The sequence below is a fragment of the Notamacropus eugenii genome, chromosome 1 (assembly GCF_028372415.1).
Source record: "Notamacropus eugenii isolate mMacEug1 chromosome 1, mMacEug1.pri_v2, whole genome shotgun sequence".
NCBI lineage: Eukaryota > Metazoa > Chordata > Mammalia > Diprotodontia > Macropodidae > Notamacropus > Notamacropus eugenii.
The window spans coordinates 351444461-351467330 of NC_092872.1; the positions used below are offsets into that span (position 1 = coordinate 351444461).

At 37.9% G+C, this 22870-nt stretch overlaps 2 protein-coding genes across 8 annotated transcripts in view; one reads left to right on the forward strand and one right to left on the reverse strand.

Moving 5' to 3' along the window:
- TECPR2 (tectonin beta-propeller repeat containing 2) overlaps positions 1-1274 on the reverse strand; it is a 153351-nt gene extending 152077 nt beyond the window's left edge. For 2 of the 5 annotated variants that reach the window (XM_072630165.1, XM_072630169.1), the window contains exon 1: positions 1072-1274. The gene's annotated coding sequence lies outside the window, so the exon portion shown is untranslated. The remainder of the gene's footprint in view (positions 1-1071) is intronic. The other 3 variants (XM_072630166.1, XM_072630167.1, XM_072630168.1) reach the window with 3 other exon arrangements.
- On the forward strand, positions 1185-19617 carry CINP (cyclin dependent kinase 2 interacting protein). 3 transcript variants are annotated; one of them, XM_072630176.1, is made up of 6 exons: positions 1314-1404; positions 1473-1757; positions 8439-8607; positions 9365-9494; positions 15475-15604; positions 18214-19617. In XM_072630176.1, the coding sequence occupies exons 3-6, from the start codon at positions 8558-8560 to the stop codon at positions 18411-18413; spliced, it is 510 nt and encodes a 169-aa protein (XP_072486277.1). In that variant the 5' UTR covers positions 1314-1404; positions 1473-1757; positions 8439-8557; the 3' UTR covers positions 18414-19617. The 3 variants fall into 3 exon arrangements, with proteins under 3 accessions (XP_072486276.1, XP_072486277.1, XP_072486279.1); XM_072630178.1 differs by having other exon boundaries at positions 1383-1404; positions 1650-1757; XM_072630175.1 differs by lacking the exon at positions 1473-1757 and having other exon boundaries at positions 1185-1404.
- Positions 19618-22870: the final 3253 nt, after the last annotated feature.

Consider the following 22870-nt stretch of genomic DNA (forward strand, 5'->3'; position numbering starts at 1 on the left):
TGTTACCTGTAAGATGAAATACACATACTCACCTTCGGGACACAGAATTGCTCTTTACAACCTGGTTCTATATTACCTTCACTAGCTTCTTACCCGTCGTTCCCCTCCATGCATTCTAATATCCAGTTATACTGGCATACCTGCTGTTCCCAAGAAAAAAAATTTTCCATCTCCAGTTTCTGTCCCTTTGTATTGGCTATTCTCACTCATCTTTGCCTCCTGGAATCCCTCGTTTCCTTGAAGCAGGATCTAAATGCTGCGTACCTAGAATGTTCTTCACTTAGATTTTGGCTCATGTATTCAAAGTCTAACACAAACCTCCTCACACCAAGAAGCCTTCCCTTTGGTAATAACTTCCCCAAGCTACTTTTATACATTTTGTTCATTTTTCTAATACACTTATTATTCATAATGTTGTACTATGTTTATATATGTTTCATATCCCCTACTAGACTTTGAGCTCTGGGGGAGAGGGAATCATGTTTCAGTTTTGTAGATCTCTAGTCTTTCACATTTTGTTGAAATGAACTGACAGATATGTTAACACGGTGGAGAGGAGGGGACAGAGAAAGATACATTGTGACTGGAGAGATCCTTGAGGTTGGGTCTATTTCATTTTTGGTTTTGTATAACCGGTGTCTCACACACATACTTGACACAGTAGGGACACAGGTGGGGATGGCTACATTGGGGAAGGAGGATGAGGGAACAGGGACGCCTATATAGGACTGGGGGTGAGGAAAACCAGGATAACTACAGTGAGGGTGAGGGGTGAGGGTACAGGGATGGCCATACGGGGGGTGGGGAGTGGGGGGCAGGGATGGCCACCCTGGGGGTGTGGAGCGGCGGGGCGGGGGGCAGGGATGGCTACACTGGAGACGGGGGTCAGGCGGCTAGGAAGACTGGAGGAGGGCGGAGGATGATGGGAACAGAGCTAAGGGCTACTCAGGAAGTGGGCGGGATGAGGATGAGCAGATGGAGGGGCTGGAGAAGCCTTCCTCAGGTACACCACCTCCCGGGGCCCCAAGCTCGCTCTGGCCTGCTCCCGCCTCTCGATGCCACAGGACTCACCTCCCTCAGGTGACACTGACCTGGGACCCTCATGCTCCAGGTCCTCCCGGCCGGGCGTCGTGGGCGGGACGACGAAGACGAGCCCTGCGCGCAGGGGATTGTGGGAGCCCGTTCCCGGCACGGCCGCGGGGCCAGTCAGCGCCGGGTAGCAACAGTCGTCAAGGCTCCCGGCGCGGGGCGGGGCAAGTGCGGGCGGAACAGCTACAAGTGGCTATTGACGTGGGCAAGTCAAGATCGGAAGTGACGATGCGCTCTTCCGGTTAGCACCGGATCCTTCTTCCAACTTCCTCCGGCTTCCCCCGCGCTGGATCTTTGGCTTGAAAGCCATGGATGGTGAGTGATGCAGATTTAGAGTTTTGCCGCCAAGGACTAATTTTAATTAAATTTTATTTTATTTTCAGCCCCTCATTCTTTCCCTCCCCCCGTTCCTCTCCCTTCAACCCTTGAGAAGACAAGAAAAACGAAAGCCTTTACAAAAGTGTAGTCACGCAAAACAAACACTCCCGTGTGCCCTGTCCTGACGAAAGAAAGAGAAGAAAATGTATTTCATTCCGTTAGCTCTCTCATCTTCTCTGAAGGTGGATGGCATGAGGCCTTTAGATGGTGATCGTTGTGTTGAAGTATCGCTGTCACTGTGTGAAGGTTTTCTTGGCTCTCCTCTTCCCACTTGGCGTCAGCTCGTACAGGTATCCCCTTCATTCTATATACAGTATTTCACCCCAGTCCCATACCGTAGCTTATTCAGTCAGTCCCCCAATGGTGGGCATCCACCATTTGCTCTCACAGAAAAGAGGTGCTATTAATATTTTTGTACTTGTGGGTCTTTCTCTCTCTTTGATTTTTTTTTGAGGTATAGACCTAGTATCGGTAATACGGGGTTCCAGGATATACAGGGTTTAATAACAGCTTTATAAACACAGTCCCAGATTGCTTCGAGACAGTCCAGAATGGTTGGACTATTTTCAGAGCTCCCCCAGCCGTGCATGAGTGTACTTGTTTTCCCATAGACCCTCTGACATTTGTTATTTTACGTTTTTGGCCATTTTGTCCAACGTGATGGGTGCGAGGAGGCACCTCCGAGTTGTTTTCATTTGCATTTCCCTAATTCTTAGTGATTTAAAGCATTTTTTTCATATTGCTATTTACAAAATTGCCTATTCGTATCCTTCGACTTTATTAATTGAATGTGTATTTTTGTAAATTTGATTCAGTTCTTTATATATCCTAGAATTATCAGAGAAACTTTCTGCAGATTTCCCTCCCCATTTCTGTCTTTTCTTCTGATTTTAGCTGCATTGAATTCGTTTGTGCATGAGCTCTTTAATTTTATGTAATCACAATTAGCTATTTTACTTCAACTTCTCTGTCTCTTGTTTGGTCATGAACTCTTCCCTTCCTTATCCGTGGATCTGACAGATAATTTCCTTCATACTGTATTAATTGGCTTATGAGGTCAACATTTATATCTAGACTTGTCTTTATAGTTTGTGTGTTACTGGTCTATGCCTGGCTTCTGCTGGACTGCTTCTCAGTTTTCCCAATAGTTTTTGCAGAATACTGAGTTCTTGCCCCAAAATAGCAGAGATCTTTTGGTTTATCAAACTGGAGGTCACTATACTCATTAGCTTCTGTATATTGTGTACCTTATCTGATGCACTCATCAGCTTCTCCATTTCTTATTATTAAATTGTTTTGATAATTACAGCTCTTTGGTATATAGTTTGAGATCTGATACTACTAGGCTCTCTTCCTTCCCTTTTTTCATTGATTCCCTTAATATTCTTGACCTTTTGTTCTTCCAGATGAATTTTATTATTTTTCTTGCTTTATATTCTTGGGAGTTTGATTAGCATGACACTGAAAAATTAATTTAGGTAGGGTGGTGATTATTGTTATATTGCCTTGACCTACCAGTGAGAAATTAGCATTTCTCTGGTTATTTGGATCTGCCTTTATTTGTGTAAAGGATGTTTTGTAGTTGTGTTTATATAATTCTTGTGTGAATCTTAGCAGGCAAACTTCCAAGTCTTTTATGCTTTCCATAATTATTATAAATGAAATTTCTTTTCCTGATAATCTGTACAAATACTGATGATTTTTGTGTGTTTATTTTATATCCTGCAACTTTGTTGAAGTTGTTAATCTGTCTTTTCATGACCCTTTATTGAATATAATTTTTTGCATTATGTTATAAAAATGATGTATTTACTATTTCTGCTTTTCTAAATTTGGTTGTGATGTTTTTATGCGCCAGTACATGGTCAGTTTTTGTGTAGGTGCCATGTACCACTGAGAAAAAGATATTCCTTTTTATTCCCATTCATTGTTCTCCAGACATCTATCATATCTAGTTAAAATTGTGTTTACTTCCTTAATAGTTTCTACTTTTATTTCTAGTTTACTTTTTGTTGCATTTATCTGGTTCTGGGAGGGGAAAGTTGAGGTCCCCCACTATTATATTTCTCATACAATTCATTTAACTTCTTTTAAAATTTACATACTATACCATTTGGTGCATGTGTATTTAATATTGGTATTACTTCATTGTCTGTGGTACCTTTTAGCAAGATATTATTTCCTTCCTTAGCTCTTTTAAGTACATCTATTTTTGCTTTTGCCTTGTCTGAGATCATGATTGGTCCCCCTGCTTTTTTACTTCAGCTGATGTATAATAGATTCTGCTCTACTTCTTTACTCTGTGTATGTCTCTGTGCTTCTTTTTCTCTTACCTTTCACCTTGTCCCTCCTCAGAAGTGTTGGGGTTTTTTTTTTACCTTCTTCAAATCCATTCTCTCTTGTCAGTCCTTCCCCACCCCTTCTCTTACACCTGTCTCTTCCTATCTCCCAATTGTGGAAGATAGATTTTTGTCTCCAACCTCATGTGCATGTTATTCCCTTTTTGAGCCAGTTCTGATGACAGTAAGGTTCAAGTTGCTGGGCCACCCCCTCACCTTCCACATGGCCACCACAATGGCTCTTTTGTTTCTCTTTTATGCAAAATAATTTACCTCATCCTGTTTATCCCTTCTATCTTCTCAGTGCAGTCCCCTTTCTCACACCTAAATTTTGGTTTTTTAGATATCATCCCATCATAGTCAACTCATACCCACACTTTCTGTCTATATATAATCCTTCTAATTGCCCTAATAGTGATAAAGTTCTTAAGAGTTACAGATATCTTTCTGTGTAGGAATGTAAGTAGTATAGCCTTATTGAATTCGTTCCATTTTCTCCTTCCTTGTTACTTTTTCATGCTTGAGTATTATATTTGAAGATCATGTTTTCTGTTCAGCTTTCATGGTTTCATCAGGAATACTTGAAAGTCCTCTATTTCATGTGTGTGTAAATTTTTTTTCCACTGAAGAATTTCACTGGGTAGGTGATTCTTGGTTGTAATCCTAGCTTTTTTGCCTTTCAATATGATATCCCAAGCCTTCTGATCATTTAATGTAGAAGCTGCTAAGTCCAGTGTGATCATAACTGTGTCTCCACAATATTTGAATTGCTTCTTTCTGGCTGTTTTTAGTATTTTCTTCTTGGTCTGGGAGCTCTGGAATTTAGTTATAATATTCCTGGGAGTTTTCCTTTTGGGATCTCTTTTAGTAGGTGATTGGTAGATTCTTTCAATTTCTATTTTACTCTCTGGTACTAGTACATCAGGGCAATTTTCCTTGATAATTTCTTGAAATATGATGTCTAGGCTTTTTTTTTTTTATCATGGCTTCCAAGTAATCTAATAATACTTAAATTATCTCTCCATCTATTTTCCAGTCAGTCATATTTCCAATGAGAAATTTCACATTTTTTTATTCTTTTCATTTTGTTTAATTGTTTCTTGATGTCTCATGGATTCATTAGCTTCCACTTGTCCAACTCTAATTTTTAAGGAATTCTTTTCTTCAGTGAGTTTTTTGTACCTTCTTTTCCATTTGACCAGTTCAACTTTTTAAGGAGTTTCCTTTGGTAAATTTTTGTTTATCTTTCTCCATTTTTTTTTTTTGCTTCTTTTACCAAGCTATTGACTCTTTTCTCATGATTCTCTTACATTACTCTCATTTCTTTTCCCAATTTTTCTTCTACTCCTCTTAGTGAATTTTTAAAATCCTTTTTAAGTACTTCCAGGAATTCTTTTTAGACCTGACACCAATTCACATTTTTCTTTCAAAATACAGACATTTTGACATTGTTGTCCTCTTCTAAGTTTGTGCCTTGATCCATTCTGTCACCACAGTAACTTTCTATGGTTATTATTGTTTGGTTTTGGTTTAGTTTTTGCTCATTTTTCCAGCTATTTTGTGACTTTTTACTTTATGGTGCAGTTGAACTTTGCTCATGGATTGGAGAAGGCATTGTCCCAAGTTTCTACCTACAGTTACGATCTAGCTAGGGTCTAGCTGCTGGATTGCACTGGGGGCAGGGTCTTGCTGTTGGTTTGCACAGGAACTCAGGCTTGGTTGCTGACTTGTGCTGGCTACTGGTTTGTACCTCATTGAGACCTCTGGCTTACACAAGAAGTGGGGCCTCACTGCTGGCCCCCAAGGGTCTGGCTGGCTTCTGGCTTCCTAGGACACTGCCTGCAGCAAACTACACTGTCCTCCCACCCCAGTGACCCTCCAAGTTGTCCTAGTCTTGAAAGTTGCTTCACTGATGGTTTTGAGGTATTAATCTGAGGTTGTTTGGAGGCCTCATTCAGTCTTCTTGGCCCAAGAAATATTATTTTATTATTTCATGATGTCTCATGTAATGCTGCACTTCTCTTTGGCCAATTCTAATTTTTGAGTTGTTTTCTTCAGTAAGGTTTTATTTACCATGCTATTAATTCTCTTTTCATGTCTTCCATAGCTCTCATTTCTTTTCCACCTTTTCCTTTCCTCCTCTACTGCTCTCAATTGTTGGGTTTTTTAAAAATAATTGTTTTGCCTTTTTTTTTTTTTAATTTTTGACCCTGCTAGGAATTCTTTTTGGGCTTTTGTCCATTCTACATTTTTCTTAGAGGCTTTGCTTGTAGAGATTTTCAAGTCATTTCTTCTTCTGCATTTGTGTCTTAAGCTCTTCCCTCTTTTCATAGTAACTCTCTGTTAGATTCTTTATTTGCCGTCCAATCCAACCTGCTACTTGACTTTGAAATTTATTATAGTACTGGGCTCTGCATATTTAGAGGGAGGCAGGAGTGGTCTGTCCTGAGCTTCTTTTATGCCTTTTATATTCTTTTTTGTCCTCCTATGGCCTTCTACTGCTTTTACAGCCCAGTCTGGGGGCCTTCAAGTTCTTAATGCTGCCAAAATGATATGATTTAGGGAGAGGGCTGTTCACCTCACTCCTAGTCTGAGCTCTACAAGTTTCTGGCTCAGTTTGGGTCTGTTGGTTGAGTTTCAGTAGACTTCTCCTGGATTTAGTCATTGTTAGCCCATGGGAGGTTCTGAAGTGACTGGCTCCCCTCTGGTCTGAGCCTCTTGCTCTAGTTATTCCACTGTAGGCATACATGCTGGGCTGAAAGGCTAAAACTGAGTTGTCATTTTGCTTCTAAGCTCAGAGCCACACAGCTATGTTTCAGAAACTTGTTTTTCTTCATTACTTAGCCAGGGTCCCTACTTGCTCACAGTTGCTCCTTTCTACCCTGGATCTGTAACCCAGAACAAGATAATTGGCTACAGAACTGCCAGATGACATCCAATTCTGCACCAGCACTTCAGGTATTCCCCTGGTATTATAGGCACAGCTCTAAAGCCATCCTCTTAGTTCAGGTTCAGTGCAGAGGTGAAATGAGGCACCAGTAAATCATTAAACATTTAATGAAGGATGAGACTTAACTTTGCCCTAACACAGTAAGGATACACAACAAAGGTACAGCAGCAGTTTGCTTTTCTGGACTGTCCCTCTTCATCTCTATCCAGAAAAGAATCTCTTCAGTCAGTCATTAAGTAGTCAGTCATCAGAGCATAGTCACTCCCATGGTCTCAGCATTCACCAAGTCTGAAAGGAATGGAGTCCTCATGGCTTGGGCATTTTATTGGTCTTACCAGGAAGCTGAATCAGAGAAGCTGAGGCCAATTAGGTGTAGGGGCGGAGGGAGAAGCTTTACCCGGGGACCCCCTAGAAAGCAGGCTGTAGGAAGTTGTGTGGGGAGGAAACTGTATGAAGTTAAGAGAAGTCGTGTCCGGAAACTGCTCTCCTAACACACCAGGAATCTTCCTATCCCAGTGCTTCCTCCTAGGGCTCTGTCTCGGCGCTGTTTCCATCCTCAGATGTTCCCATCTGCTGCCACTGCTAGCCCCACTCTTTTCTGTTGTTACCACATAAGACCAAATGTGTTGAACTGGAAGGGATCATCTAGAATCTAGACTTGAGAAAATTAAACTCATTTTAACACTTAGGGACCCTGAGACCTAGCGAGGGCACTGGGAACAGGGCATGTGCTCTACACTCCCCCAGTCAGTATTCTTTTTTCCTGTCGATCAGTGCTTGGTCATCAGAACAGCATTTAATTTTGCAGATTAATTAACTGAGGTCAAGAGAATTGAAATGACATATACAAAGTCATATAGGTGACCTCTTTTCAGCATTAAGGAAGAAAGGAAGTATTAAGCACCTGCTATGCTCCAGATACTGTGCCAAGCACTTTGCAGATATCTTAATTTGATCCTTATAACAACCTTGGGAGGAAGGTGCTCTTATTTTTCCCATTTTACCGTTGAGAAAACTAAGTCGGGCAGAGGTTATGTGACTTGCCCACAGTTACACAGGCAGTAATGTCTGAATTTCCTTCCTCTACGCTAGCATTCTGTCCACTAAAATAAGGCTTCCTAGTGGTTTAAGTACCCAAGTGTTCTGGCCACTGCAGCACCTTGTTGCCTCTAGAGCAGGGAGCTCCACCAGTTACCAGGCTTGTCATCTCAGGTAAGTAACATCACCTCTCAGAGCCTTACTAGGTTGTTGTAAGGTAAGTAAACCTTAAAGCACTTCCAAGCCATATATATTAGGTTCTATGAGTCTAGAATAGTTCCGTTATATTTTCAGTGATTGTAAGGCCTCTCACAGTGTTTTATAAACCTCAAAGAACTTTAAGGTACTACTTAAAGATGAGTGGTTATTTTCTGTGATTCTGTGGTCCCTTCCAAGTCTAACATTCATTTTTGACAATTCTCAGGCCTTTTCCAACTTTACTAATCAGATCCTGATGGCTCTAACATTTCATATTCTATTTTCAAGATCTCTTCAAATGCAGTAGTTCTAAAACTGTTAAGCTCCTTCCAGCTCTGACATTCTATGAAAGAGAAACTGTTATAAAAGTATTTCCAGTCTAATAGATTTCTCCTACTTTTTAATAAAAATGAAATATTTTTTTTTCTGTCCCTTTCTTTGCATAGTGAAGAACTCTGGCCTGGTTACTCCCAGAAGAACTGTCTTATCTGTCAGCGCAAGAAAAATTAAGGACAATGCTGCAGATTGGCACAATTTATTATCGAAATGGGAGACTCTCAACAATATGGGGTTTTCTGTTGCAAATAAAATAGGAAACATCAGAATCAGTGCACTGTGAGTATATGTAAAGTTCAAAACACAAATAGTTTATTTCACATTTCCCCCATTCTGAACTTTTTTCAGTGAGTGATTAGTTAGAGTGGTTGGTCTTTTGATTTTTGACAAAGGTAGAAATAACAACCCAGTTTCATTCAGAAGTAACTATAGTTAGGTGCATTGTTCAACAAATAAATCAATGTGCTTTATCAATATAAAACATTGTCCATCTTTAACTGGAATGTGAATGAAAATTAAATACATATTAAAATATAATAACAATAAGCCAACATACAAATTTATGGGATGTTTGCATAAACAGATGGTTTAGATAAATCCTGCTTGGTTTCAGACTTGTTAAGTAGGAATAATTGTTGAAAAACAGAGGCATTTTTCATCACAGCAGTAAAGGATAGTGCTACATGAATGACTCTTCTTTCACTTCAGGTGTCTGAAAGCTAGCTAGCAACGGGCTGTCATGAAAAAGAATCAAAGAAGTTGAGCACAAATCCCTGCTCTGCTATTTTTATGACATTAAACCAAGCACTAAATCTTTCTGAGTCTGTTTCTTCACCTAAAAAGTGGCAGAGTTAGTCATCTCTTAGAACCCTTTCGGCTCTAATACTCATCCTACATATAACCCATCGTTAACACTGTAAACAGGATTGTTTAAGATGTAGTTTAGACTAAAACACTTACAAGGTCCCTTTAATTCTGGGATGTTATTTGTAGTTTTGGTTTTCTAGTATTCACTGTACTTTCTATGTTTATATAGTACTGAAGACAAAGTAGAACTAGAATGCAACAGCATTGCTTCTGGGTTTCATTCTCAAAAGGTACATCCAAAATATAATGAGGAACTTGAGATGCTGTGCAAAGAACTTCATGACACCTTGGAAAACTTGGTAAGAGTCTAAAGCTGAGATCATCTTCACAAGTTTATTAACTAAAGTGTTAGTCCAGTTAATACAGGTTAATTCCTCATCTTCCTGATGTCTTCAAAGGACGAACTACATAAATAAGTTTGTAAGCTTATTCCTTGAAATGTCTAAATATGGTGTTTTGTTTGTTTTAAATTTTATTTATCCATTTTGGTTAGAAATCTTTCTGTAGTGTAGTGCTCATTAATTTCAATACTTCAGGCACCAGCAGTGTCGTTTTGAGTACTCTATCCTTCTGTGTAGATCATAATCCCTTCAAGATTTGAATTGCCATGTTTATGAGCCTCCTCAGATGTGACTAAACTGATTTGAGGATGAGACGTATAGGCTTCTGTGTGAAGATTTTCAAGATTGCTAGGTCCTACCAAAATTTCCATTCTACTTTCAGCCAGATCCTGGAGGGAAGAGTTATCTCCATAGCACAATGAAGTATCAAAATAGAATTTCATAAATAGTATTACATTTTAACCTGCCTTATTTATTTAGGGTGCTAAATAGAATTTTAACCTGATGTCCCAGGGTCACCATTCATTTATTCCTTACTTTTTGTGTGCTGAGCATTTTGCTAGGCTCAGTATCTGCTCTCATGGAAATCACAATTTTAGGATAAAAACATAGATAGCAATACTACACAATATTATGTTAAATATTATGTTAAAGAGAAACAAGACAAATCTCTCTTAAGGCTACAATACGACAGTTGTTCCATTACATAAATGTGATTCAGGACATGTTTCTGTGCTAATGTCCTCAGACTTTCTTCCCCTAGATCTGCTGGTATAAAACCTCTTGTGGCCTATAATCTGCTCTTAGCACCATGAAGAAGAGAAGCTATGATTCAATGTTAGAGGAGGGAGACTCTTCCTTCTCTCTCCTCTTTTGGAGAGAAGAACAGGGGCTACTGGTGTTCAGACTCCCTCCAGTGATAACAAACCTCACTCAACACCTACTCTTGTACTTGTACTCTTAGTTGCACTGAGAGATTGAATGACTTGCCCAGGATCACAGAGTCAGTACTCAATGTTAGCGGCAGGACATAAGCCCAGGTCTTCAGTATTCATTATTCCATTGCTGCTTTATGTCCACCTGCTAGATCTTCTGTGTCTTGTTTTTCTTCATTTGATAACATCTGTCATTACTTTTTTCTGATAGTGTCTGTCTCTTGAAGACTGTCATTAAATAAAAATGCTTATAAAATCAGTAATTATCCTTTTAAATATAGCCTAAGTAGTCTATCTTCAAGGAGTACCTGGAGTTGGTCCATTTCCTCTCTTTTGAAATAAATTGCATAGTCTTTGTGATTTCTTTTATCCTCAATCTAAGAGAGACTTGAATACATCCTGTTTAAAGAAAATTTTGAAGGAATTAGAGATGTTTAGCTTGGAGACAATAAGATTTGGCAGGTATATAATAGCTGTTTTCAGATATAGTATCATACAATCATAGAACTTAAGATCCAAAAGTTAAAAGAGTGTCTCCTCCAATACCCTTATTTTACAGATGCAGAAACTGAGGCCCAGGTAAGCCAAGTGCCTTGCCCATATTAACAAAGCTAGTAATAGATTTGAGATTTGAATCTAGGCCAATCAATTAACAAGTTTTTATTGAGCACCTACTGTGTGTCAGACACTTGGAAATATAAATACCAAGAATAAAACAAATTTTACTGGCAAGGACCTTGGCTATCTCTCACTATTCCTTTAACAGAGATCAAGGGAAAGCATCAAAACAAGAAGGAATCAGGAAATTTAGGAAGAAACCATAGTGTATCATTGTTCCCACCCCAAGATCATAAATTCAGCTCACAAGCAAGTAAGCAGGGCACTGACTGTAGACTATAACAGCTATGTCTCTATAAATAAGGGTTGACATTCAGATTTCTGAAGCATTGTCATGGAAATACAGAAGTAGATTTGTTCTGCTGATGAAACAGGAAAGAACCAGCAGGAAGGGTACATTACAAAGAACCATTTTTCCACTCAAAATAAGGAAGAACTTCCTAACAATCAACTATCCAGCAGTGAAACAGATTGCCTTGTAAGGTAATAATGAGGTCCCTAAAACTTGAGGTCTTCAAGTAGAATTGATGACCCTCCTGTCTCATCAGCTCCTGTGGATATGTTGTGGTTCATCCTTCATTTCAAAAAGGACCAGTGACATCACAGTGTTGGTATCAGGGTACAATGTGTTCAGCTACATTTGATCAGTCCAATATCAGTTCAAAAATCAGATTGGACACAGTAGTCTATTAGAACATTTGGGATGGAAATATCTCTGGATTTGCACAGCATATGTTTCTTTTGTGATATTGCAGTTCTGCTTTCCTCATGGAATATAGCACCTTCCTTAATGTGAGCACACTGCTGGGTAGTGCTGTGCTGGTCACCCTTGTCTCATAATTAATACTAAAGTTCTTCAGAAAGAGTTTGAGAGTATCCTTGTACAGCTTCTTCTGACTGTTGCTTGCCTGGTGTGAGTTCTCCATAAAATAGCCTTCAGCAAGAACAAAAATGTCATGAAGGTCAGCTGTTGCACGGATAGTAAATTTAACTTGAAAAGAGTATGAGCCAAGACTAGGGAGAATTGGTGTACAACTTTTTGTTCAAAGATGACTCAGGAAGCCTCTAAGGGTGAGATGCAACAGAATATGGAACAGTTCTCTGCCTCTTGTGCTAATTTTGGCCTGATAATACAAGGAAAACAGAGGTCCTCCACCAGCCAGCACCACTCAGTTCATAAGTGGCACCATCAGCAAATGGAGAAATATTGAATGCTGTGAATAAGTTCATTTACCTTGGCAGTATACTTTCCAGTGATGTACACAGATGATGAGGTTGAAGTGTACATTACTAAAGCTAGCTAAATATTTGGGAGGCTCTGAAGAAAAATGTGGGAGAGAAGTGGCTACCTACCAAATGAAGGTCTACAGCAGGCCAGCACAACAGATGGCCTGCAGGCTGCTTGCAGCCCACCAAAGGCTTGCCATCATGCATTCTCTCCCATTTGTCACATGACCTGCAGCAACCAACCATCGTCAGTCTGTCTCTAGTTACCTTCACTTGAAAAGTGAGCCACTAAAAAATCTATCTATGGCCCAAAGAAGTTTACGGTATTTTAATTTTGACCCCTACCTACTGCCTAGTTATGCAGGTCTGGTGTACAGAGTTATCTGTAAAATAGTGTTTTAGATAAGTGTGCATTTGGCATTTGGGCTACATGGCCAGCCTATCAAAATTGTAGTGTGCAGTAGGGTTTGAATGCTTGGAAGTTCAGCTGAAGAGAGATCTCAGCATCTGGTATCTTACCTTGCCAGGTAAGCTTCAGAATCTTCCTAAAACAGTTCAAATGGAAGCACTTTAGTTTTCTGGAATGGCATTGATAGGTTTCACAAGGATACAACAGGAAAGTCAGCACAATGACTTTATAGACCTTCAGTTGGTATGCAGTAAGTGAATTTAACTGTAGCATTCACAATTTCTCCATTTACTGTGACCATTTGGTTCCATATATGGATAGTGCAGTGCAGTATTCTTGGTGTTAGGCTAAAATTAGCATAAGTGGCAGAGAATCAATCCATACACTGCTATATCTCAGAATCAGAGGCTGAATTAAGTGTACAATCATCTGCAAACAAAAGTCCGTGCACCGATTCTCTTTCTACTTGGTCTTGGTTTACCATTGGTGCAGTAGCTGACCTTGATGCCATTTTCGTCCTTGTGAGTGAGTGACAACACTGCAGAAGACATCATGCTAAAACATATGGGAGCAAGCACACAGCCCTGCTTCACTCCATTAGTGACTGGGGAAGCGTGAGAGCATCTTCCTTTTTCAGAAACTGTGCTAGCATTCCATCATGAAACTAGCATGAAACTGATGAACTTCTTGGCCACCAAATTTCACCATGATCTTCCACAAGCCCTCATGACTGACAGTATAAAGGCCATGGTTCAGTCAGTGAATGTTGCATATCAGCCTTTGTTCTGTGCCTGGCATTTCTTGTGGAGTTGTTGGGCAGCAAACACCATGTTGATGGTTCCTCAACCCTTTCTAAAGTAGTACCAGACTCTTGGGCAAATGACCATCTTCCAGGTAAAGGATTAGCCAATTAAGGAGGACTTTGGCAAGAATCTTGCTAGTAAGATTGTCAACAAGATTAAGTGGTGTATGGGGTACCCATGGATTTAATGACCATCTCTAATGATGATGATTCTCAAATCTACCTGTGCTGACTTCCAGTCTTGTATTTTCACTTGGCCTTTCAGACATCTCAAACTAGATGTCCAGTAGACATCTTAAACTCAATATATCCAAAATAGAACTCATTATCTTTCCCCCTAATTCCCCACCTCTTCTTTGTGGAGGACAATACCCTCCTACCAGTCCTTCAGGCTTGCAATCTAGGCATCATCTTGGATTCCTCACTATATTTCACCCCCCATTTCTCCAGTATGCTCCCCTTCTTTCCCCTGACACTGCCAACACTCTACTGCAGGCCCTCATCACTTCATGCCTTGATTATTGCAGTAGCATGCTAATGGGTCTGCCTGCCTCAAGTCTCTCCCCACTCCAATCCATTCTCCATTCAGCAATTAAAAAAGTGATTTCCTTATATCCAGTGCTTAGGACAGTACCTAGCACATAGTAGGCATTTAATGTTTATCCACTGATTGATCTATGTATTCCTGCAATGGGCAGGCATGTTAAAAAACTAGCTAAACGACTTTTGAATTATGATAAGAAGTTGAATGGTTAAGTTCTTTCATTTCAATAACTAATAATCTGGGCTTCTTGCTTATCACTTACTTTTAAAATGCTCACTTCACAGATTTTTGCCTTCTATAACATGCACTGCATGCTAGACATGCTGAGATTTACACACGTATTTATTTATGCTACAGAATATTTCATGTAAGAACAGAATTGATGAATACTATGACTTCTGTCACATCCAAGTGTGATTTTTTATAAATTGTAGGAAAACGTGAAGAATTTACCTATGAAACAAGAGTCTACCATTCACTTACTTTGCCTCCTGATGGCTTCTTAACCTTCATTGTAGACCCAAAAAACTAGCTTCTCCAGGAAGTACCTTCAGTCTCTTGGACTCTCTTCAATGAACTGTTTGTCCAACTGACCTTTCTTGGTATTTGTCATGTTCTAATTATTTGTAGATGAGTGATATTCTCCCACTCCACTGGAAAGCACTAAATAAAGGTCTCTTGAATTGAATAGCAGTTTGCTGCATACATCCTGCCATTATGTTAGAAAATGACTGTTAAATCAAAAGATAAAGTCTGTCTTTGAAAGTGTATCAGCTTTGATTGATTATTTAATTACTTTACTTCTTTTGTATGTTGGTGAGTTAATACAAAAGAAATAGAAAGTTAAGTAATAGCAGTTCTTACAGAGGGGAAATGATATGCCATGTGACCCCTGACAAGTTACTTCGTCTCTCTAGACCTTTTTTTCCCTCCACAACATGGTACAATAGAAAAGGGCATTGCATTTGGAGTCACTGAAAGACTTGGTGTTCAAGACAGATTTTTGTGGCAGCAAGCAGAAGCCTTACACTGTTTCTCAAATGTGATACAGCCCAATCTCTTATTATTTCAATTTTTTTACCTAGATTTTTCAAAACTGGTGCAGCTAGGTCCAGCTGTTGTATCTGACCCAGACATAGATCCTGATGAACCTGGATTTCCCATCCAATTGTTTATCCTTTAACCTCTGATTTTCAAACGCTGAAAATATGCTCAACTTGTCACCATAAAAAACTGTGAAAAGAAGCTGGCTGTACTGTATATGTCAGCTTTAAAACCCACTTTTAGAAAGACCTAATTTAAATTTACAAATTAGAAATGTAATCTCAGTTACTGATATGAAATTAAAGTAGATTTCAAATTAAGATGTTCAGATTCTAAAAAAAGAAAATTGTTTTCCCCAGGCTAAGGTACAGGTGAAAATGGAAAAATTAACATCAACCACTAAAGGAATTTGTAACCTAGAAAATTACCATCGTGGAAATGGAAAGTATCAGACACCCCTTTTCCATACATGGCCCACTACCTACTTCTGTAAGTAACTGTAAAATTGCTTATTTCTGAGGCATGAAAGAGGTAAAGAATAAGACTGGGCATATGTTAGGTTAATTGTGAAATGGTTTTTATTAAGCTGGGCTTTGAAATTAAATTCTAAAGATGATTTCTGCCCTTAGAGAGAAGAGGGGCCAGCTTGAAAGGAATAATTAACTGAATATATACATTGCCTAAAAATTAAAAAGGAGTTCACAGCCAGCGTACTGAAATCTGGACATAGAGGCAAAACCCCACTTTGCAAAGATGTGACCATGACAAGTTATTAACCTATCTGAACTTTAGTTTCCTTCTCTCTAAAATGGTAATAGCCCAGATCTTAAGAGGATTAAATTAAGGAGTTGATGTGAAAATAACTTTATGAAATATGAAATCTTCTATAAGGGTCTGATACTTCTAGAACTCAATGAAGCTGATTCCCATTTTTACTCTCCAAAAATGTAGTTAAGGACAGAGAACTTGATTCCCTCTATATTAGCAGAAACCTATACTTATTTTAGTAATGAGAATGCCAGGACTTATGGGCATAGGCACAGAAGAGCTAAAAAAAATTCAGGATAAATTCTGAGTCACATAGCAGATAATTAGTAATATTACCCTACCCATGTATATATATAGCACATTACAGTTGTATAAGGTGCTTTTCACATCTCATTTTATTTGATCTTCACAACAACTCTATGAAATAGATTGGGTAAATATTTTCACCCCCATTTTACAGATGAGGAAACGGAGGCCCAGAGAGAGAGTCTGATTTGTCCAAAGTTCTACAACAAGTAAAAGAATTTAGGTCTTGAACCCAGGTCTTCTGACTTTTCTGGTCCAAGGATCTTTCTGTTCTAGTACACTGACTCCTTGCTAATTCTAATGAACATAGCTGACATTTTTACAAAACGTTCTTCACGACAAACATATGAAGTTTCACTTCTCCATGTTGAACTATGAATGAGTTCATCTGGGAAATAATTCCAAAGAGAACCATTTTGAGGTGCTGGTTTGGTCCTTTTGCTTTCTTTAAACTGATAGAAGGGATTTTTTTTTTTTAACATGAGTTCATTGCCAGTTACTCTGGGTCTAAATTAAAATTTTTTCATTTATTATTTCAGCAAATTATTTTATGTATGTGTGTGTATATATATATATATATATATATATATATATGTATATGCGGGCATGTGTATGCCTCAACTGCATAAACCAGTTCAAATTATGCATCTAATTACCCAGGTAGGTCTCTTCAAAGTGCCATTATTGACTTAGGTTTTAATCATTTGGACTGATGCCAAAAACACTGGATTTGGAGTCAGAACATTACAATTTAAATTCTCACCTACTGTTAATATGGGGAATAAAGTACTGAAATTTGGACTTGGAAAGGCCTACATTCAATTTTTGCCTACATCATTTATTAGTTGCAAGACCAAGGGCAAGTCACTTAACTCTGAGCCCATTTCCTTATCTGCAAAATAGGGATAATATATGAAATTATTGTTCAATCATTTCAGTCATGTCCAATTCTTTGTGACTCCATTTGGGTCACTACAGATGAGGAAACTGAGGCAAACAGGATTAAGTGACTTTGCCCAGGGTCACATAGCTATTCTCTTGAGGCCAGATTTGAACTCAGGAAGATGAGTTTTCCTGGCTCCAGATCTAGCACTGTATCCAATATCTGTTTTCATAGGGTTGTTGTGAGACACTTTGTTGAGTGATCATTAATTCTAATGGATGGATAAAACAGGTATGCAAATAAGTCAATATGGGGTTATTTCAGGGGCAGTTTAGGAAAGACCTTAGGTAGGAAATGGCTTGAAAGTAGCTAGGGATTCCAAGAGTATGTCATTTGGGGTCATAAAGAGTCAGATATGACTGAAAAACAATTGAACAACAAAACAGCTGGGTGAGCAGAGTCAAGGATGACTCTGGGGTTGAAAACTTGGGAAGGATGGTCATGCCTTCAACCAACCGAAATAGGGACAAAAGGGGGAAAGATAATGAGATAATAACTTCAGACACAGTTTAAGGTTTCTATTGGTCATTTTTAACTAGCAGCTGGTATTGAGAGAGGTGTTATTCAACCTTGTGAAAGCTGTTATCACTAAAACATTGTAGAGCAAACTCCAATAGAAATTAATCCCTTTGGATCCCTCCTTCAGGCCACATGTTGACTTAGAAAACCACAAATTAACATTATGTGGTATTTTTATTTACTTTGTTAAGTATTTTCCAGTTACATTTTAATCTGGTTTGGACCAGTAACACCTTTCATATAGGCAAAGATACTGTACACCTAAATGGTGTACTACACTGTAAAGGGTTCAAGAAGGAGATTGTGTTTGTAATGGTCTCACAAACCTTAAACTCTTACATAAATGCTAGCCATTTATTCTTAATATTATTATTAGTGACCTTGGGCAAGTAAAATCTAACCTTTCTGAGGCTACATTTTCCTCCTTCTAAGGTGGAGATAGCAGGATTGTTGGGGTAAAAACATTCTGTGAACTATAAAGCACTAAATAAGTGTGAATTTTTATTTGTTCGACATGAGTTGTCTTAGACCTTCCTTCTAGCCATTTTCCGTGTATTTTCAGATGAAGTTTCCCATAAGCTTTCAGAAATGTACAAGAAGGAAATACTTCTCAAACGCATCATTGTTGAAGAGCTCGCCCATGCTACGAACCAGGATCTCATTTTAAGCTACTTATCTATGTGGTTGTACCAGCCCTATATTGAGAACAGCAGGCTTGATGTGGAAAGCATGCTACTTGAAACTGGACATCGAACATTATAATTTTTCCAAACTCCCAAAACCAAAATCTTTCCTGGTCTTATGATGTAGGCCCATTGTTGCCTCATTCATTTCCTTCCAGGGTCATAGCTCTACTTTTCTCACTTGCTGAATGAGTTGCTTCAATTCTTTTATGTATCTCTTAATACCACTCTGGTGTTAACTTTTAAAGTTAATGCTAGTCATCCATCCAGTACCTACTGTTAAAACCATGATGGCTCCTTATTTGACAAAAACTACCAGGAAAATTGACCATGTTTGGCACAAAATGTTTAGACCAGCATTTATTTCCATAATAAACACCAAATGGATTCTGAGCCTGTTCAAAAAAAAGACACCCACACAATGGGGTGAGATCAGAATGAAAGGAGGTACCTTTCACAAATATAGGTAGGAAAATTCTAAACCCAAGGATAGAGGTATAAAATTATGCATGTGTACAAACAAAACCAAGAGGAACTAGACTGCGAAAAATAGTTTAATCAACAATAAAATCTGCTATAGGAAACTGATACAAAAATATGAGACTAAGAACCAGCTAAATGTTCAAAAGATATGAACAAATGACCTTCGGAATTAAGAAATGCAAATTAACAAACAAAATATTACAGGAAATCACTAAGAGAAATGAACATTTAATAATACTGCTTTCACTTCACAGTAAATTGGCAAACGTAAGAAAAAAACCCAGCAATGCTGTTTTAACACAGGAGTTCTTAATATGTACTGGTAGTGAGCTTTGCACAACCCTTACAACAGTTTGGAACTTTTCAAGAAAAGTCACTAAATTATTTGAACCCTTTGACCCAGCTGTCTGAATAAAGAGGGACTGAGGTGGGGGAGAGCCCTGTTGTTATTAATGGCACTTTTTGTGGAAGAAACAAGAAATTTTACTCAGAAAAACTAAGTAAGATTTGCAAGAACTTACGTAGAGTGAAGCAAGCAGAATCAAGAGATGTTTCATGGAAATAAAAATACTAAAAAATTTCAGGTTAATAAATTCAGATTAATAGTTTAATATTGATCAGAAGACTGATGAGCCACGTTTTTTCTCTCAGCAGGTTAATGGGATTTTTTGGGTGTGGAATAATGTGTCAGCAGTGTATCAGTTTCACTTGCTTAACTGTTTTTGTTAGAAAGGGAAGGTGAGGCAGAGATAAATATATTGTCATTTTTAAAAAAGCAATAAATTTTTAAAAAAACAAAACCAGTCCTTTTTCAGATATTTGTAATTGCTCATTATCCAACTCTATTTTCAAGCCCTCAAAAAATAGTATAGTAATCAGTAGTTTGCTGGATTTCAGAGTCAGAAAGACCTGGATTCAGATGTGGCTTTTTATGTGGTCACTAAGCTGTGTGACCACAAGAGTAGCACTTAATACATCATTTAAAGGGAAGGTAACACCACCTATGATACCTACCTCATGGAATTTATTTTTAACACCCAAGCAACTTAATGTGTACTAAAGCACTACAAATTTTTAAATTCTGTGCTGGTAACTATTTTCCTTAAAAATGCATTTGTGTCTGTTGTGTACCTAACATCTGTACTTTCATCAGATTTTTCTTTCCTTTAATGCCCTGAAAATTTCACCTTTAGCTTGCCTTCAAAGTGCAAAAGCTTCCTTCCTTTTAAACTCACTTTCCTGCTTGATAATCCTTTGCTGGATTGGCTTTTCTTCTCTAGGTCTCCTTTTTCTTTGCTTTTTTTGCCCACAGTTAATCAACATTAAAGGGAAAAGCACTGAATTTTGATAGTTACAAGGCCTGGGTTTGAATTATGGTTCCATTAAATATTTCTACGTCCACTGATAGATAAATCACAGCTTAGAAGCTGTATGATGAATCCAGCTTTAGAATTCTGAATTTTCTTCCTACACTACCTATTATCTCTTGCAGACTAATTGTAAATATCAAATAACCATGGTCATGGACTTCTTTTGAAACTGTTACCTTGGGAAAACCCTTACTACATAGTAGGTACATAATACTTAATGGATTTGTTATATGAAAGGTAGCTCTGTAATATGTGATTTTTTTTTACCTCTAAATTTGTGGTTCATCATGACTCATGAAATATGGCATTCATCCATAATGCCACTTTTCTCAAATCTTATTTTTAAACATTAATGTGCCACTGCTTCTATTTTGTACAGAATTACTAAGGATATGACTTTTTCTAGGATAAAAACTGTCATTTTCCAATGTCTGCATTTATTTTGAGCCATATATATACACACACATACACACACACACACGTATTATTTACCATTTCCAAGGCCGAGGTAGCATTTAACAATTATAGATTTCCCCAAAACTGGAAAAGGAGAGGGAAGGTAAAGAGAAAACAAGTGAAAATAAATATTAAAAATATGTAAATGCCAAGTAAACAATGTTTTAAATCCTGCTATTAAGTATTACTTTATAACTTGGGTCTAACAAAAAAATATCTACCTAAGGTTGTTTATAGTATGTATTATAATACAATACACAGTATTATAACCATATACCATATGTGTAGCAGCATGGCAAAATGGATTGAGAGCTGGCCTCAGAGCCAGAAGACCCAAGTTCAAGTTCTACCTCTAAAATAAACTGGTTGTGACCCAGAGTAGTCACTTAGAATCGACTCTCAGTGCTCTAGTCGATTCTAAGACTTTAGGCTACCCATCTAGTCCCACAGCAGGAGTTCCCTAGACTGATGAAATAACAGGTCTGGTCTGAATTATATATCTGCATTAAATTCTCTTCATTTGTACTGCTTTCGTATTACTCCAATAACTATAGAATGTTGAATTGCATTAAACCTTTAAAGATGGCCTTAAAATAAGGGTTGTCGACTGGCCACAGATTTCATAAGGTCCATGAATTTGGATAACAGAAAAAATTACATTTTTATTTTCACTAAGCTCTAAGTGAAATTTAGCACTTCCTTCAATTATTTAAAAACACTGTTCTGAGGAATCCATAGATTTCATCAGACTGTCAATGACACAAAAAAAGGTAAGAACCTCTGTCTTAAATAAAGTATAATACTGAGCATGGCACCTCATTAGGCCATGAGAATTACCCAAAGTCATAGTGAATTAGCAGAACAAGGATTAGAACCCAGTTCTTCTGACTTCATGGTCATGCTGACGTTACATAACTGCAACAGAATTTTATTACAGTATAATAATAGTATTAGCAGTAGACTTTATACTTCCTTACAGAGAGGCCATCACTTTTTCACTAAAGAAAAATGAAAAACACTTAGCTACAAGGTTTGATTTTAAATCTATATTCAACTACCCTCGAAAAGCAGGTGGGAAGCTTCTCTACAGTGGTGTCAAACTCACGTAGAAATGAGGGCCTCTATTCTGTACAGAAATATCCTTGAAAGATACACAATGACTTTAAAGTGTTACATCTGTTTAATTATAATTTTATTTAATTAATATTTCCCAATTACATTTTAATCTGCTTCAGACAAACACTCAGAAGTGTTGAGGGCTGACTGATTAACATCTCTGATATAGAGCACTGGGAAGTTAAGTGATTTGCCCAGGGTCACACAGCTTCCATCAGAGGTAGAATTTGAATCCAAGACTTCCTGGCTTCAAGGCTAAATTTTTCCACTATGCCATTATGATAAGCTGTTTCATTAATATTCCTCTAAGAGTATTTCTCAGAAAATTAAACATTCTGAAAACATAAGATCATCTATACAACAGTGTGAATACTAGACTTGCATCTCAGAAAAATCCAGTTCCTTCTAACACTAGCAATGTGACCCATGGTCAAACCACAACCCAACCCATTCCATGCTAATCTATAAAATGGAGAGTATAGTATCTGATGTACCTATCTCATGTATATGTGGCTCAAATAAAAATGTATACAAGTGCTTTACACTTTAAGAGCTGTCAGTTAAATTGCTGACAGGTTCTTGAGATTTTTATGCTGCAGGGACAAAGTCTGACCCATTAAAAACACTGTAGCCACTTGAAGACATTCTGAGGTAAAATTCTTGTAATTTTCCCTATCTCTTTGCTATAAATGTTAAAATCTAAATAGTTTATAATTTGTCCCACTATGTAATGTCAGAGTATATGACCTCTAATTAAATAATCCAATAATATGGCTTTGAAAAAGCACCAGAATAGGCATGAACACTAAGGATGTCAAGTCAGAAGGAAAGAGCTCATATATACCAAATTTTTCTGGTTATGCTTTATAGTAAGAAAATAACATAGGAAGACATATGAACTGATGCAAAATGAAATAAGCAAAACTAATACAACATGCATAATAACTACAATGCAAATAGAAAAGAAAATCCCTTCTGAATGCTATGACTTAGTGATCAAACTTAAATCCAGAAGCAGCAGCAGAAAACTGAATCCTCCCACCTTTTATTACAGAAGTAGAGGGCTATGGATGTAGAATACTGCATGTAATCTTTTTTTTCTTTTTTTAAC

Excerpts from the sequence above, each read along its gene's own strand:
- CINP (XM_072630175.1), top strand. Across the intron at positions 8,608-9,364 it reads AACATCAGAATCAGTGCACT|TACTGAAGACAAAGTAGAAC; the intron begins GTGAGTATATGT and ends ATGTTTATATAG. Across the intron at positions 9,495-15,474 it reads ATGACACCTTGGAAAACTTG|GCTAAGGTACAGGTGAAAAT; the intron begins GTAAGAGTCTAA and ends TGTTTTCCCCAG.